The sequence below is a fragment of the Rhineura floridana genome, chromosome 14, assembly GCF_030035675.1.
Source record: "Rhineura floridana isolate rRhiFlo1 chromosome 14, rRhiFlo1.hap2, whole genome shotgun sequence".
Classification (NCBI taxonomy): domain Eukaryota; kingdom Metazoa; phylum Chordata; class Lepidosauria; order Squamata; family Rhineuridae; genus Rhineura; species Rhineura floridana.
The window spans coordinates 33,134,196-33,148,798 of NC_084493.1; the positions used below are offsets into that span (position 1 = coordinate 33,134,196).

Here is a 14,603-nt window from a genome sequence, read left to right on the forward strand (position 1 = left end):
TTTACTTCTGAGTCGATTGCACTATTAACACGGATCTAGATATGATTATTCTGGCTGAAAAACAGAATTGCAAATAAGAAAACAAATCACCATGGGCATGAGACGGGAACAAGAGTCCAAAAACCTCTGGCAAACTGGTGACAGGCCGACGACTCCCTCTTTATCTTCTCGTCACTCTGCAATCGCCTCCATCCTCCTTCGGTCCTTTGCCTTCCCAAGCCTCCCTCCTCCCGTGGCCTCTGATAGGCTCGCCCGCTCCAGGAAACTCGCTGCCCCAGTCGTCGACAGGGTTCGCAGCCCGAACCAAAGCGCTGGAAAGCAAAGGGGGGAGCCGAAGAGGACCGATGCAACGCAAAAGTCGTCCCGCCCCCCCCCCCCAGCATTTGCGAACGCTCTCCGCCGTGCGTCCGGAGGGCAGCAAAACCTGTTTCTCTTTGCAACTGTTACACATACTTCTTTGGAGAGGAGGGGAAATATTGCACGAGGGGGGGCAAAATAAATAAATAAATGAGAAAGTCCCCGAGCATTGCAAGGTTCTGCGGCCCCTTTCGAGAAGTGCCTTTATTGCAACGGCGTTAGCATTCTTAATTCTTTTTCTTTTCTTGACGTAACATATTCTTTATAGAGTGATGTCTTTGGGGGGCGGGATGCGTATGTATGTGCGGCAATCCGTGCAAAAAGCAAAGCAAAGCAAGGCTGACTTCGGTCTCTCTCACTCCCCTCTGCTCTCCCCCCCTCAGGCTCCCCCCTCCGGGGAGGAGAGCGAATGGACACTCCCAACAAGTCAGACATGTCAGTGGTTGCTGAGAGAGGCAGGCATGTAGCTGCTGCTGGGAACGGGAGAAGCAGCGCCGCCGCCGCCAACAACCAAAAGCAAAGAGCAGTAGCTGTAGCTGCTGCGCTGCGCCTCCCTCCTCTTGCAGGGGAAGCTGCTGGGAACCGGACAAGCCGCTGCGGCCAAGAGTTGCCTCGCTCATTTATTAATTAATATTATTGTTGTTATTTCTGTGCGCACGCAAAGGAGGCGAGGGCGGCGGCAGCGGCGACCTCCTCTCGGCTTGAGGGTATTCCGAGTATGAGTATCGTCCTCCTCCTCCTCTGCTCCGCCAAGCCTGGAGGAGCTGCCGGACTTTGAGCAAACTTGACCCGCCGCCGCTTCTTCTAGGGGAGCATGCTGATTTGGGCGGCGGCGTGAGAAGGAAGGAGACGTCGAAGGAGAGCGGGAGAAGTTTGGCGAGCCGGCGAGGGGACGACGGACCCCGGGGCTTCCAGGCAGGGCGAGAGGGACTGAGGCAAGCGAGGGCTGCTGCTGCCGCCGCCCGCCTGGTCCCTCCATTCCCCCCTCCTCTGTTTCCCCTCCTCCGGGGACTGGAAGGAAACAAAATGTCTGCCCGAGCCGCAGCTGTTTCCAACAAGGTAAGCGAAATCCACCTTTGCTTGGTCGCCCGCCTGCCGGCCAGGCGGCCAGCGCCGGAAAAAGGTGAGGCCGGAGCGCTCCCGGCCCCACACGGACGGACAGATGGAGGGAGTAAATGGGGGGGCGCTCAAGAGGGAAGCCCCTTTGCTCGCCTTCTCCCCCCTCCCATTGCAAGTCGGTCGCTCTCTCTGTCTCTCTCTCACATACACACATTCTTGTTAGTTGTACGTGAGAAAGTGTTTTGCTTGAGAAGGGTTGCCTCAGGTTCCCCAAGATAATAAATGGGAAGGGGGAGGCGCGTGGTTCAATAGGGCTGGGGGCTCACAGGGCGATATCCTCTGCCTTGTTCTGTGTGTGTTTAATACATGGGTATGGCGTGTGTTTGTATATGTACATATCTACACAGAGAGAGATGTATGTGTGTGTCTATTTAATAGGGTTAGTTGGGCTTTCCCCCCCCCAAAAAACCCCTCTACTGTACTGTGTATTTGTGATGATACACAACACGCATCTGTGTTTCTCTGTATAACTTGGTTGGTTGTTGGTTCACATGGCGCTTTTCCCCTCAGGGCTTCGGCTCTCCCCAAGTGTTTTAAGATGTGGGTGTTTTGTTGTTAAGGGTTGGGGGGCTGTAGAGTCAACCTGCCCCTCCAAATTCCTTTCTTTGCTGAGAAGCACTTTTGTTGATTGCGTTTTGTTTAAATGCCCCACTCTTTTTACAGTTTTCTTTGCACTTTGGCTAAAGGCCAGAGGTGGTGTAGAGCAATAAACAAAACCCTGAGCTCAGTGAACATTTAGGGAAGGGTCGTCTTGATTGTGTGTGTGTGAGAATGCAATCCAGTACCTGTCTACTCAGAAGAAAGCTCCATTGGGTTCATTGGGACTTACTTCCTAATAAGTGTGCATTGGATTGCAGCATTACTCTCTTCAGGTGACATAATTGTTCCCCCCCCTTCTGTTGGGTGAAGGACTGTTTGGTGCTGTCAGGATGCCACAAAGCTCGAAATTAGTTCTTTCTGGAGTGGGGAGAGAATGGTTATTTTTTAAATCTCTTCTTGGAGGGCAGGTTTTAAAAGTTTCTACAGGATGTTTACAAAAGGGACCCAAGACAACAAGATTTTAAACTTGCTTACTGAACAGTAAGTCTAACTGGGTTCAGTGAGGCTTATGCCTGAAATAAATGTGCTTAGGATTGCAGCCTTGTAGCTCAATCCTGTGCACATTTACTTGGAAGTAAGCCCCACCTGGTTCAGTGATGCTTATCCCCAAGTGAGTATGCTTGAGGTTGTTGCAGGCTTGGCCTCCCACTTTGTTTTGGGATTGTACCATGAAGGTGGGGTGAGGTGGATTCTGCCCTACAGTTTGCCAAGCAGCTAGCTTTTAAAATGGGATGTATCAGGGTGGAAACTTCCTTCCGGTGCTTTTAAAATATGGGCTCTGGAATGTCTGTAGTAGAAGGGCCTGGCTGTGGGGTTGCAGTTCTGCCTCATAAAAGTTGCAACAGAAAATGTTTGCTTTGAGATTTCAACTCCTAGCAAAATTGTATGTTTCTGTGCTTTAATCTGTGGTGTGAATGGAAATAACTTTTTCAAGCACGTGGGGTGTGTCTGTGTGAGGGGATGTTTTTTGTACTCCAAAAGGACATGTCCTTTCTCAGGAATTTCACATCTGGAATTCCTGAAACAGCAGGCTTTGCAATTCCTGAAATACAGGATTTCTCAGCAACTCCCTCTGAATCAGCTGTTGCTGACTTAGTGCAAATATGTGTTGGGTGGTGCTGTTGAATACAAGAGAAACTCCACCTGCTCTGTAGGCGTAGTATATGGCACAGGTGCATGTGATACTGTGACCTCCCTCTACTGTGTGTGTGTATGTGAGCTGTGTTTTTTCCCCTGGGGGAAGGAAGTGGAGTTGAAATGCTCAGCAGGTTCCTGCTTACATGTTTTTGAAATCTTGAAAGAATGGCTGTAAACTTTTTTAAAAGTTAAAATAAACCTTCTCAGCTGGAATTATAAACAGCTCTTCTTGGTTCTTGTAGATGCATTACATTAATTGTTTCATGTCTGCTGTGTTAAGGAGTATTGCTAAAGAGTTCATTAGAAATGTTTGCTCACAAGTGAAACTATGCAGTTTCTGTCTGATGTCATTGCTTGGTATGTACTTACGCCTGAACCCTGGGCCTCTAACACGGCACTAATGCAGTAGCGTTGCCGCTTGGCACAGATTCTTGGCACTACAAAAGGTATCTGGTGGCATTCATGAATACTCATTCACCAGTAAGTATCAGGTACAGTTTCTGAAGTTTTATTTTTAACTTAACTTTTGTTTTGGTGGTGCTTGTAAAGAATGTGACTCACATGTTATAGAAGCACCAATATGTTCGTAGTAGCTCTTTCCCCCCCATTTTTTGGCATTGTCTTGAGGAAAACACACATACACCATGACAAGCACTAGAATGACTTTCTGCTCATTCGCCAATTGTGTTTATCTTTAGGTTATCTTGGGTGATCTATATCAGCCTTGGCTAACTTGTTTCTCTCCAGATGTTTTGAACTACAACTTGTGTAATCCCCAGCCAGCATGGCTGATGGGAGTTGTAATCCAAAGCATATGGAGAGCACCAGGTTGGCCAAGGCTGATGTGCATATGAAACCAACTGATAAATTTTCTATTGGAAACCTGCACACTTGTTACCTTTCTGTTGCAAAGAGCAGGACTGGGGGTGAGGGAATTCCAGGCATGTACAAATAATTACTATAATGCCAAAGATTGTGAAATACTTCTTTGGAAATTGTGCCCCTTAGAATGTTGGTTACACCTAGTTAATAAAGTGAATATTGCTTTTATCAGTATTCTTTATTTGCCTTGTGAGAACATTTGAGTTTATTTATTTATTATTTGATTAATATCCCGCCCTTCCTCCCAGCAGGGGCCCAGTTTCAGAGTGGTTGTATAGCAGCTGCAATGCTGTGTAAAAATATGGTGGGGGGCCAGTGGTCTGTTTGAGCCTTTTGTGTTGCCCATTGTTCTCAGTAGTAAGGAATGTATTTCTGCTCTTCCTGTTTTCTGTCCTGTGATTAGGGGGTAGAGTTCATTTAAAACACACACACACAAACACACACACAAGGACAGTTGATTTGAACTATTGACTTAAAAGCAGTGTTACCATTTGCCCCCCCCCCCAAATAATACAATTCTAGCTGCTTTTCCATACCAGGTATAATGGTTGTACAGTGTGAACGTACAGAAGGAAGTAAACATAGCCCTGATTTTGTATTAAAGACAACGTTGAAAAAAGTGGGTGACAGCCGTTTCAGATTAGTCATATTGAACTTACTTTGTTTCCACAGATGTGTGGAGATGTAACCCTTGCTACTGTTCACATGGATCTACTCCCCCCTTTAAAAGGATGTGTGAACACTTGGGGATAGCTTTGCATTCAGAAAATGTAAAAAAAAAGCTAATTGTATGAGGTGTGATTGTTTTTACTGCTTACTGTTGCTGTGTTTAACTGTTCGTTTGTTATTAATTTAGTGGAAAAAGCTTAAAGGGCTTTTAAGAAGAATGGGGAGAAGTAATAAGTATGTGTCCATGATACTCTTCAGTTACATTGCGGATAGCATCCAAAGTTGTAAAAAGATGGATAATTGCATTTTCTCTGCAACAGCAAATTACAGTTTGGGGTACTGCCAAACTTCAATCTCCAGTTTTCAAATAGATGAGCTACCTGGGGAAGTTGTTTAGAGCCTTTCAGTAACTAATGGCAGTGCGATCCCTCCAGAGGAACGATAATATGAAAAGACCCTTTAATCAAGATAATCACTTTAAGTTTTGCAGAGTTTTAACCAAAGCTCTGAATGTGGAGTGAAGGTCACTAAAAAAAAATCCTTGAGATTGGATCTTTCCATTCTCTTCTTCAATAAGCAACATTTTAATAACTATATAACTTGTTATAACACAATATTTTCATGTCTTCTATATCTTGGTCAAGTTGTCTTTCAGTGCAGAGATAAATATTATATTTAGTTGGGTTCTTTTTCTAATTAGAAGTTTCTTAGTATAAATGCTGATTGCTTTTGTCTCCTTTAAGGCTTTTCATCCAGGAAAACTTCTTCATTCTTATCAGAGGAGTTTTGCTGGTTCTTGTGATGACACTGCTTGAATATTTTAGAATTGCGGTAGGAGTCGAGGCCCAGTAATGAATACTTATTTCATTCTTCTTACAAGGGAGGAGTCGGAAGTTATTCTGGTTGTAGTTGGTCTGGCTTTTCTGCAGTCAGAAACGTAAGCAGTATGTTTCAGGAGGCAGATTTTTGTGTTGTAGGAACCTTAGAATAAATCTGTCATCCCTTTCTTAATATAGAAGTCTTGTATTTTGCATACTGTGAAAATACAGTTCAGGTGTTTTTATTGTCTGTAATGTAGTGTATGCTGCTAGCTCAGTAAGGCTTCAGCACACTAAATTAAGACTTAAAACAGGACACCTTAGGACATACGGTGAATTATGCATTTCTTAAATTACGCATTTTTTAAAGTGTTGATAACAAGACTGGAAACAGTGTATTGGCTGAAAACTGCATCTGTCCCATCGAACAGGCAGATGCAATTTGTAACCCACCTTGGGTTTGAGAATGAGAAATAAGCTAATTATAATAAAGGCTTTCTCTGCCTACTGTAATCAGTTTGGTTTGTTTGGCCTGTTGGAGATTTACCTCTGGTTAAACTTCTGTTCAGTGCTACTGAAAGATAACTCCAAAGATATCTTGGAGTAGAGGCAGACATTCTGAAGTATGGTGTAAGTTATTTGAACATGCAGTCTCTGTCTTGAATACAAATACTCAGAGTTAGTGTGGTGTAGTGGTTAGACTAGGAGCCGGGAGACTAGGGTTCAGTCACCAGTTCCCAGCCTAATAACCCTCATGGGGTGGTTGTGAGGATAATGTGGAAAGGGGGAGGACAGTGTAAGCCACCTTAAGCTCCTTGAGAAAAGGTTGGAAATAAATGTGGTGGTGATGATGATGATGATATGAAGGTGTTCTGAAAACCAATTCCACTACATTGCAGAGTCTCACCCTGGCTTGTTACGTCGTCCAGTTAATTAAGAACATGCCCTATTTACCTTTATGTAAATGTACATAGCTTTGTGATCATTTTTCCATGTCCACGAGTGCACTAAAGAGATCTGATTTTTATAATTTTTTATTCAGGTTGGCAGACGCAGAAGGTCATGTTATCTACAATGGAATGTAGAGCTAAGCACCTTACAGGTCATCAGTTCATATCTGGTCTGGATTATCAAGGACCGTAAACAGTAACTGCTGATTCTGTGGTTTGGAAAATAGCTCTTGGGATACTGTGGAAACAATTGTCTGTATGTCATTAATTACCTATATTGCTTGAAGCTTTGAGCAAATTCTGATGCAACTCTTTTTGTGTTTAGTTTCCTCTTTTTTGAATGAATCCCATGAGTGCCTACTAACTCATTAACATGTTAAGTGGAATCTGGTCAGATCATGCTTTGTTTAGTTGATGTTCCAGGGGTTTGGCTGCAGGAGAAGTTGTGGCCAATACACATTTCATAAATCAGGGATTGCCAGTGTGGTGCTCTCCAAGTGTTGTTGAACTGCAATTACCATGAGCCCCAGCAAGAACAACCACAGGTCAGGGATGATGGGAGTTGTAGTCCAATAAGATCTGAAAGGCACCACATCAGTCAGACCTGCCATAAAAGCATTCCCATATCTTTTTCCAGTGTAGATACTCATTTTTCCAGTGTAGATACTCATTGGAGTCCATTAGTGGAAAAAAAATACTACATTGACAGTTGTCTTTCCCCACCACAGCACCATGTATTGCCATTTCTTGCCATTCCTATTTTATGAATGTTCAACTCTGAATTTCTTCATAAACAGCATTGTGAAAGATGTACAAGAACAAATAGAATAATCCTCTAAAGCAGGGTACTGTTTCTGGTAGATTTGTCTGAATAGTATCGCTTAACAAAAGAATAACAAAACTAATCTATGCCACTGTTCTTCAGCCTTGGCTCCCCAGATGTTCTTGGACTACAAGTACCATCATCCTTTGAGTAAGCCGGGTTGGGTTGATGGGAGTTGTAGTCCGACAACATCTGGGGACTAGGGTTGAAGAACAGTAATGTACCCTTTCTATGTTCAGTTATATCTGTGCTACCAGTTTTTCTGTGTGTGGCAAGATGGTGCAATTTTATTAAACCGGTTGTCGTGCCATCCCCAAAGCTTATTTTAGAACTCTCACACACATCCTTCTATAATTGGACAGAAATTGCCACTAGTGGAGTGACATGTTCCTAATAAGAAATGGAAGACCAGAAACCATTAATTTCCCCCATTCGCTTCCCTCCATCAAAATGTGGAATTTGCAGTAATACAGTGAACAAAAATCTAGGCTACACCTTGGGTATAACATCTTAGGACAGTTAAACATGATAAAGTTGCAAAATTGAACTCTGAGACTTCTGAGTAAACATGCGTAGGGTTGCATTATAAGAGACTTGTCAATTTTAGGCCATTGAATGTCTTCCTGCACAATGGTTGTGTTCAGACAATCTTACCTCTGCTTAAGATATAAATGATCTGTGTGGGTGTGCACCCAGCTCTATTTTATCCTTGGTCTCATCCTGATCAATATAACATGGTGTCAGAAGTTAAGAAAATCCTCATAGTGTCTCCAGAGTAGCAGAGCTCCTGGGACAACTGAAAAAAACACACACACACACAAAGGAAAGCAATGGCAAAGTTTTCCCCACCAGAGGCCTTTGATTTCACCAGGCCTGCAGCATGGCCAGATTGGAAGCAGAGGTTTTCCAGATACCGCATTGCTACAAAACTGAATGAAGGAAGAAATTCAGGTATACTCCTTGATTTATGCCATGGGCCAGCAAGTAGAGCAGATATTTAAATCATTTGAGTTTGCTGCTGCAGAGGACCAGGATGACCATCTCCTCGTCCTGGGGAAATTTGATGAATATTTTGTGCCAAAGAAAAATCTCATTCATGAGAGGGAGGGCATGCTTTCACCAGGGACATCAGAAACCATGGGAATCTGCAGAGGCCTACATAAGATGGCAACATGAGAAAGCTAATGAATGTGCTTTTGGGGACACCAGGAGTGAAATGCTCCAAGACAGATTGGTGGTGGGAATTTTGGATAAACACCTGTCCCAGAAGCTGCAGATGGAATCCAATCTCACTTTGCAGAGTGCTGTGGAGGTAAGAAACTCAGAGCTTATAAAAGGCCAGGTCCAAGACCAGGGTGCTTTAAAAGGGCTGCAAGAAATAGTCAAGAAACCCCTGCAGAAATGGAAACTCCAAACTACCAGAAACAAATATACAGCCAAACATCTAATGCTCAAATAAAAGCCCCTAGATGCACAAGATGTGGGAAAGGGCATACACAAAGAGCAGTTTGTCCTGTAAAAACTGCAGAACTCCACAAATGTAAGAAAATAGATCATTTTGTTGCTGTGTGCTGCACTAGAATAATGAGTGAAACTGTGGAGCAGGAGAAAAGTCAAGAACAATTTTTTCTGGGTCCAGTCACACAGGTGGAATATTCCACAGATCCTTGGGAAATATCACTACAAATCAGTGGGCTCTCGATAAAGTTTAAAATAGACACTGGTGCAGATGTCAGCATAATTTCCAAGCCTGTTTACAAGTCTTTTTCTAACCTGCCTAGTCTCCAGCAAACAACAGCAGTTTTAACTGGTCCTGGAGGACAGAACCTAAATTGCATGGGATACTTCATAGCAAGAACCTGCTATAGGGACAATGACTATGACTTTAAAGTCTATGTGATCTGTGCAAAGACTAATAACCTCCTAAGGCAAGATGTTGCAACTATGATGGGGTTGGTGCAATGTTTAGATGAGCTTTCCACAGAAATTCCTGACACAGTTGGAACTTTGAAGACACCACCAGTACAGATAAGGCTCAAAGAAGGGGCTGTATCTTATGCTATTCACACTGCCAGAACAATATCAGTTCCACTGCTACCCAAAATAAAGGCAGAACTGGATAGAATGGTTCGCTGTGGAGTCATAGAACCTATCACAGAACCTACTGATTGGTGCATGCCAATGGTTCCAGTACCAAAAAAGGATGGAACAGTACGCATATGTGCAGATCTGAAACAACTAAATAAAGCTGTCAAGCGGGAAAAGTACATTCTTCCTACTATGGATGATATCCTGCCACAGTTAGCTGGTGCCCGCACATTTTCATTGCTTGATGCTGCAAGTGGATTCTGGCAGATCTGCGTAGCTGCCGACACTGCTAAATTGACTACATTCATCACTCCATTTGGGAAATACTTCTTCAAGAGATTGCCATTTGGATTTTCAAGTGCACCTGAGCTGTTTCAGAGAGAAATGTCAGAGCTGTTACAACACCTTGAAGGCGTTTCAGTGTTCATTGATGATGTGTTGGTTTATGGTGCCACAATGGCAGAACATGAGGAAAGATTGGCCAAAGTCTTAGCAACAGTAAGGGCAGCAGGGCTAAGACTTAACAACAGCAAATGCATCTTACGCCAGAAAGACCTTACATATCTTGGACACTGCATAAATAAGCATGGTGTGAGTCCAGATCCTAAGAAAGTAGAAGCCATTTCTGCAATCAAACCTCCAGACTCCATCACAGAACTGAAAAGATTTTTGGGCATGGTACATTGTTTAGGACACTTCTTGCCAAAATTTGGCAGAGAAACTACACCCATTAAATACACTTTTGAAAACAGATGGCACATGGTGCTGGGGTTCAAGCCAAGAAAAGGCCTTCTTAACAGTGAAAAAACTCTTAACAGAGGCTCCAATACTCATTTACTATGAAGTTAACCGGCAGACCGTAGTGAGTGCTGATGCCAACAGTTATGGCCTGGGAGGAGTACTACTCCAAAATCATGATGTAGAGTTGAAACCAGTGGCTTATTGCTCCAGAACGTTAACAGAAACTGGGACCTGATACACTCAGATAGAAAAGGAATGTCTAGCTGCTGTCTGGGCTTGTGAAAAATTCTCAAACTATCTCTATGGGCTAGAATCATTTACACTCTGTGCAGACCATAAACCCTTGGTACCGCTGATAAATTGCAAAGACCTGGATCAAGTTCACAAGGAAATATGACTTTTGTCACATTACAGCCAGTCCCCATTACCCATAAGCCAATGGGGAAGCAGAGAGAGCAGTACAAACAGCAAGGTGAATCTAATGTCAGGAAGATCCCTTCCTAGCACTGCTAAGCTACAGAGCAACACCTATCAATGCAACAAAATGCAGTCCTGCACAACTGATGGGAAGACAATTAAGAACACCAATTCCAACCTCAGAAGCAAATTTGTATCCTGAGTAACCTGATTTGGGAAGAGTCCATGTCACAGATAACATGGCTAAAAGAAACCGCAAATATTGCTATGACAGACGTCATGGAGTGAAGACACTTCCAAAATTACAAACTGGTTCACAAGTAAGGCTGAAACTGAACGACCAGAAAGGATGGTCTGAGCCAGCAACAGTCCAGAGCCAAAGTCAAACTCCAAGATCTTACGTTGTCATTACCAGCAATGGAATATTCTGAAGGAACAGGAGACATCTATAGTTGGTTCCCAAGCTACAGCCAAGTTCACAACGACGTGAGAATTCAGAGGCAGAAATACTAGAAGAGCAGATTTTTTTGCCAGAACAATCTCAAAAGACTGAGAACGAAGAACCGACAAATTCCTGTGAGCAAGCATCACCTGCCAAAGACAGCCTATCTCTTCAGAGGAAGAGTAATTCGAAAACCAGAACGTTTTAGAAACTAAATATTATTCTACACAATGCTTGCTGATAGAAAAAAACACACAAAATAAGTTAGAATTCAAAGAAAGGGGGGTGTAATGAAATGTGTCTTTAAGTTAGATGCACAGCAAACAAAACGTTCTCTTTCTCTAGAGCAGCCTTTCCCAACCATTGTGCCTCTAGATGTTGTTGGGCGACAACTCCCATCAGCCTCAGCCAGCATTGCTAATGGTCAGGAAGATGGGAGTTGTGGTCCAACAACATCTGGAGGCACACTGGTTGGGAAAGGCTGCTCTAGAGGTATTACACACCCTAGGGGGAGCTAAACTGTTTTAGTTTCTGAAGTTAGTCGGTGTTGTGGCGCTGGGTGAGGCCTAGCACAGAACAAGCTCAGATGTTTTACGGTTTAAAAATTATTTTAAAAGCTCTATTTTATCCTTGGTCTCATCCTGATCAATTTAACAGCAATATCTCATCCCAGTGAGCTAATGGTTGGAGGTTGTGTGGAATATTGGGCTACAATTTTTACTTTGAACTGCAGCCTCATTAAGCTTTTCTTGAGTCTTGACTTTTTATGTGTCTCCTTAGGAATGACTAATGGCTGTAATAATCACTATTGTGTTTAGAGCAGATTAGGGTAATCGATTATTGCTTTTAGAGGGATATTTAATTGAAGAGTTATAGGCCATGGCTTTTGCCTTTGTAACTGTAGATTTGTTTTTTCTGTATACCAAAAAGTTTGCCTTTTGAGAGAAATTACCACCAACATACTCCTTTTTCCAAAGTAAAAAGGTAGAAGATAAAGGGTTTTAATTCTTTAGAAGGAGATCAAGATATCTATGTTTTTAAATTACTCAGTCTAGTTTTTCTTTGAGTGGGTGTATAATATAAGATTGATACCTTGCTGTCCTATTTTTTTCCCCCAGGTAGCTTTTAATTTTTATGTAAACATAGTGTATCTTGGCTTTTGGTTGAGTGTGATATACTGTTTTGCTTTGGTTGTGGGAGTTAATTCCATGTTTGTTCCTGTAATTTAGGTGTAAGTGAGGAAGCCTGTAAAACAAAATTGTATAATACATTAATTTTGCTTTCAGAGTTCCATTCAGGGCTTTGTTGAGCTCTGGTATCAATGGAATACCAGTTGGAAGGGACAGTGAAATGGGGAGATGGGGTTCAAATCAAATATCTGAGGATGCAGTGGCCAAGCACACATCTTTGTTGTTATGTGCCTTCAAGTCGATTTCAACTTATGGCTACCCTATGAATCAGTGCCCTCCAATAGCATCTGTTATAAACTACCCTGTTCAGATCTTGGAAGTTCAGGTCTGTGGCTTCCTTTATGGAATCAATCCATTTCTTGTTTGGGCTTCCTCTTTTTCTACTCCCTTCTGTTTTTCCCAGCATTGTTGTCTTTTCTAGTGAATCGTCTTCCAAAGTATGATAACCTCAGTTTCATCATTTTAGCTTCTAGTAATAGTTCTGGTTTAATTTGTTCTAACACCCAATTATTTGTCTTTTTCACAGTCCTTGGTATCCACAAAGCTCTCCTCCAACACCACATTTCACATATGTTGATTTTTCTCTTACCCTCTTTTTCACTGTCCAACTTTCACATCCATATAGAGAGATCGGTAATACCATGGTCTGTGTGATCCTGACTTCAGTGTTCAGTGATACATCTTACACCCAGTCATTATCTAGCCGGCCTCTGACTTATAAAACTGGCTCCAGGCCTCTCTTAAGGGATTGCTTTTAAGCTGTGGTATACACATTTCCTTGGGTTTTAAAAAATGTTGCATAACTTTTTTTTTTTACCAGAAACTGCTTTTAAGAATCTGGCCTTATTCGTGTCCCCTCTACCTTGAGAGAGCGATTAGGCTCATTTGAGGTGCAGTTTCTGAGGCATAGTAACATTTGTGTCTTCCAACCAATATGTACTTAATGTTCTGAAATACAGTAGTTGGCTGTAGAAGTAGGTATCAACAGCAAAACCCAAACCTTTTGATTCTGTGCTGCTTTGCTTGCCTGAAAAGGGCCTTCTAAAATAGATTTCCTTGGGTAGTTTTTGCTGTGCAGTGAAGTCTTGCTAGACCTGTAATTGCTGTCTTTACACGAGTTTTGCTCAGCTTGAATTTGTTCCTATAACTCTAGTATAGCCTTCCCCAACCTGTGTGGCCCTCCAGATTTTGTTGGACTCCAATTCCCATCATCAGCCTGAGGCTGATGGGAGCTCTTGCAAAAAAATCAAAATCTGGAGGGCAGCAGGTTAGGGAAGGTTACTTCAATCCAACCAGGCTGAATGGACCCCAGGTTTTTTGGAGCCTTTGAGGAAAGCAGGATAGTAAATCTTAATCAGTTTAAGTTCAGAAGATGTATTTGATTGCAGTTGCAGTTCTAAACACAGTTTCTAGGGAGTAAGAAACTCATATGTCAGCAGAAACCACATTGGGAGTTTTTATTTAATGATGGGTGCAGGGGGTTGGTTTCTCATCAGGATTGCTGTGTGTAGGGAGGGAAGGTTAATTTTTTTGTCCCTTCTTTTTTGAAAGGTTCCTCACCCCGCAAGGCTAATAATAGTGTAAGGCAGGCAATTTTTATTGGGATTACAGCTGAGGAAGGAAGGGTTAAACATTGCCTTCCCACATGCTGCAGTCCTAATGAAATCACCTCTCTCCCAACACACCTACTATTAAAAAACAAATTCTGATGTGCATTTAGTCTCATACGCAGTTTGCACCATCTAAATAACTTTGATCAACTTCCAAGTAAACAGGGTTAGGATTGTACTCTTGGTTTGTTGTCTTGTGAGTCAAAGGTGGACTGTGTGTTTTTGTTTTGTTTTAAGGTGTTGAGATTCTGGTTTGGTGCTGCGGTAGTGAATGAAAATAATATCAAGGTGTGTTTTTCATCTAAGTGACACTTTTTTCAAATTGTATGTTTTTTCATAACTGTCTTCAGTGTCTCAAAGCCACCTCTACTGAGGTTGTACAATGAAGTAGATAGATCAAGAAAACAATTGATTTATATAAATCTATTTTAAGTTGATTGCTAATCGATTGAATATCCTTTAATTGCTTGGTGATCAAAGAGGAATGGTGTTTTTGTTTGACCCTTTTGTTCTATGTACCTGTGGTTGCCTTAGAGAATATTGCAGTTGTTGACCCCTGCAGCTGATAGTGTAATTCAGGTGCCCAGCTTTTTATCACTCAGAGTCCTTCATGGGGTGGGGGGTGGGGCTAGGGATTGTTACCTATTGTCTGTGGCTGGCTTCAGCTACTCATGTGACTGAGATGTTGCTGGAATGTCTGTGGAGCGGGTCATATGACTGGTAAAACAAAATTCATGAGTCAGTGGAGTTTGCAAAAACG

At 42.5% G+C, this 14,603-nt stretch overlaps 1 protein-coding gene across 15 annotated transcripts in view; it reads left to right on the forward strand.

The window, feature by feature from the left end:
• Positions 1-14,603, forward strand: part of TJP1 (tight junction protein 1) — a 313,552-nt gene that overhangs the window by 162,767 nt on the left and 136,182 nt on the right. The window contains exon 1 of one of the 15 annotated variants that reach the window (XM_061595853.1): positions 662-1,416. The exons of 12 other annotated variants lie outside the window; for them this stretch is intronic. Coding sequence is in view for 1 of the 3 variants with exons in the window: in XM_061595860.1 (XP_061451844.1) it covers positions 1,384-1,416 (33 nt within the window). In the remaining 2 variants the exon portion in view is untranslated. Of the gene's footprint in view, positions 1-661; positions 1,417-14,603 lie in introns of those variants that run through there. 2 more of the 15 variants (XM_061595856.1, XM_061595860.1) reach the window with 2 other exon arrangements.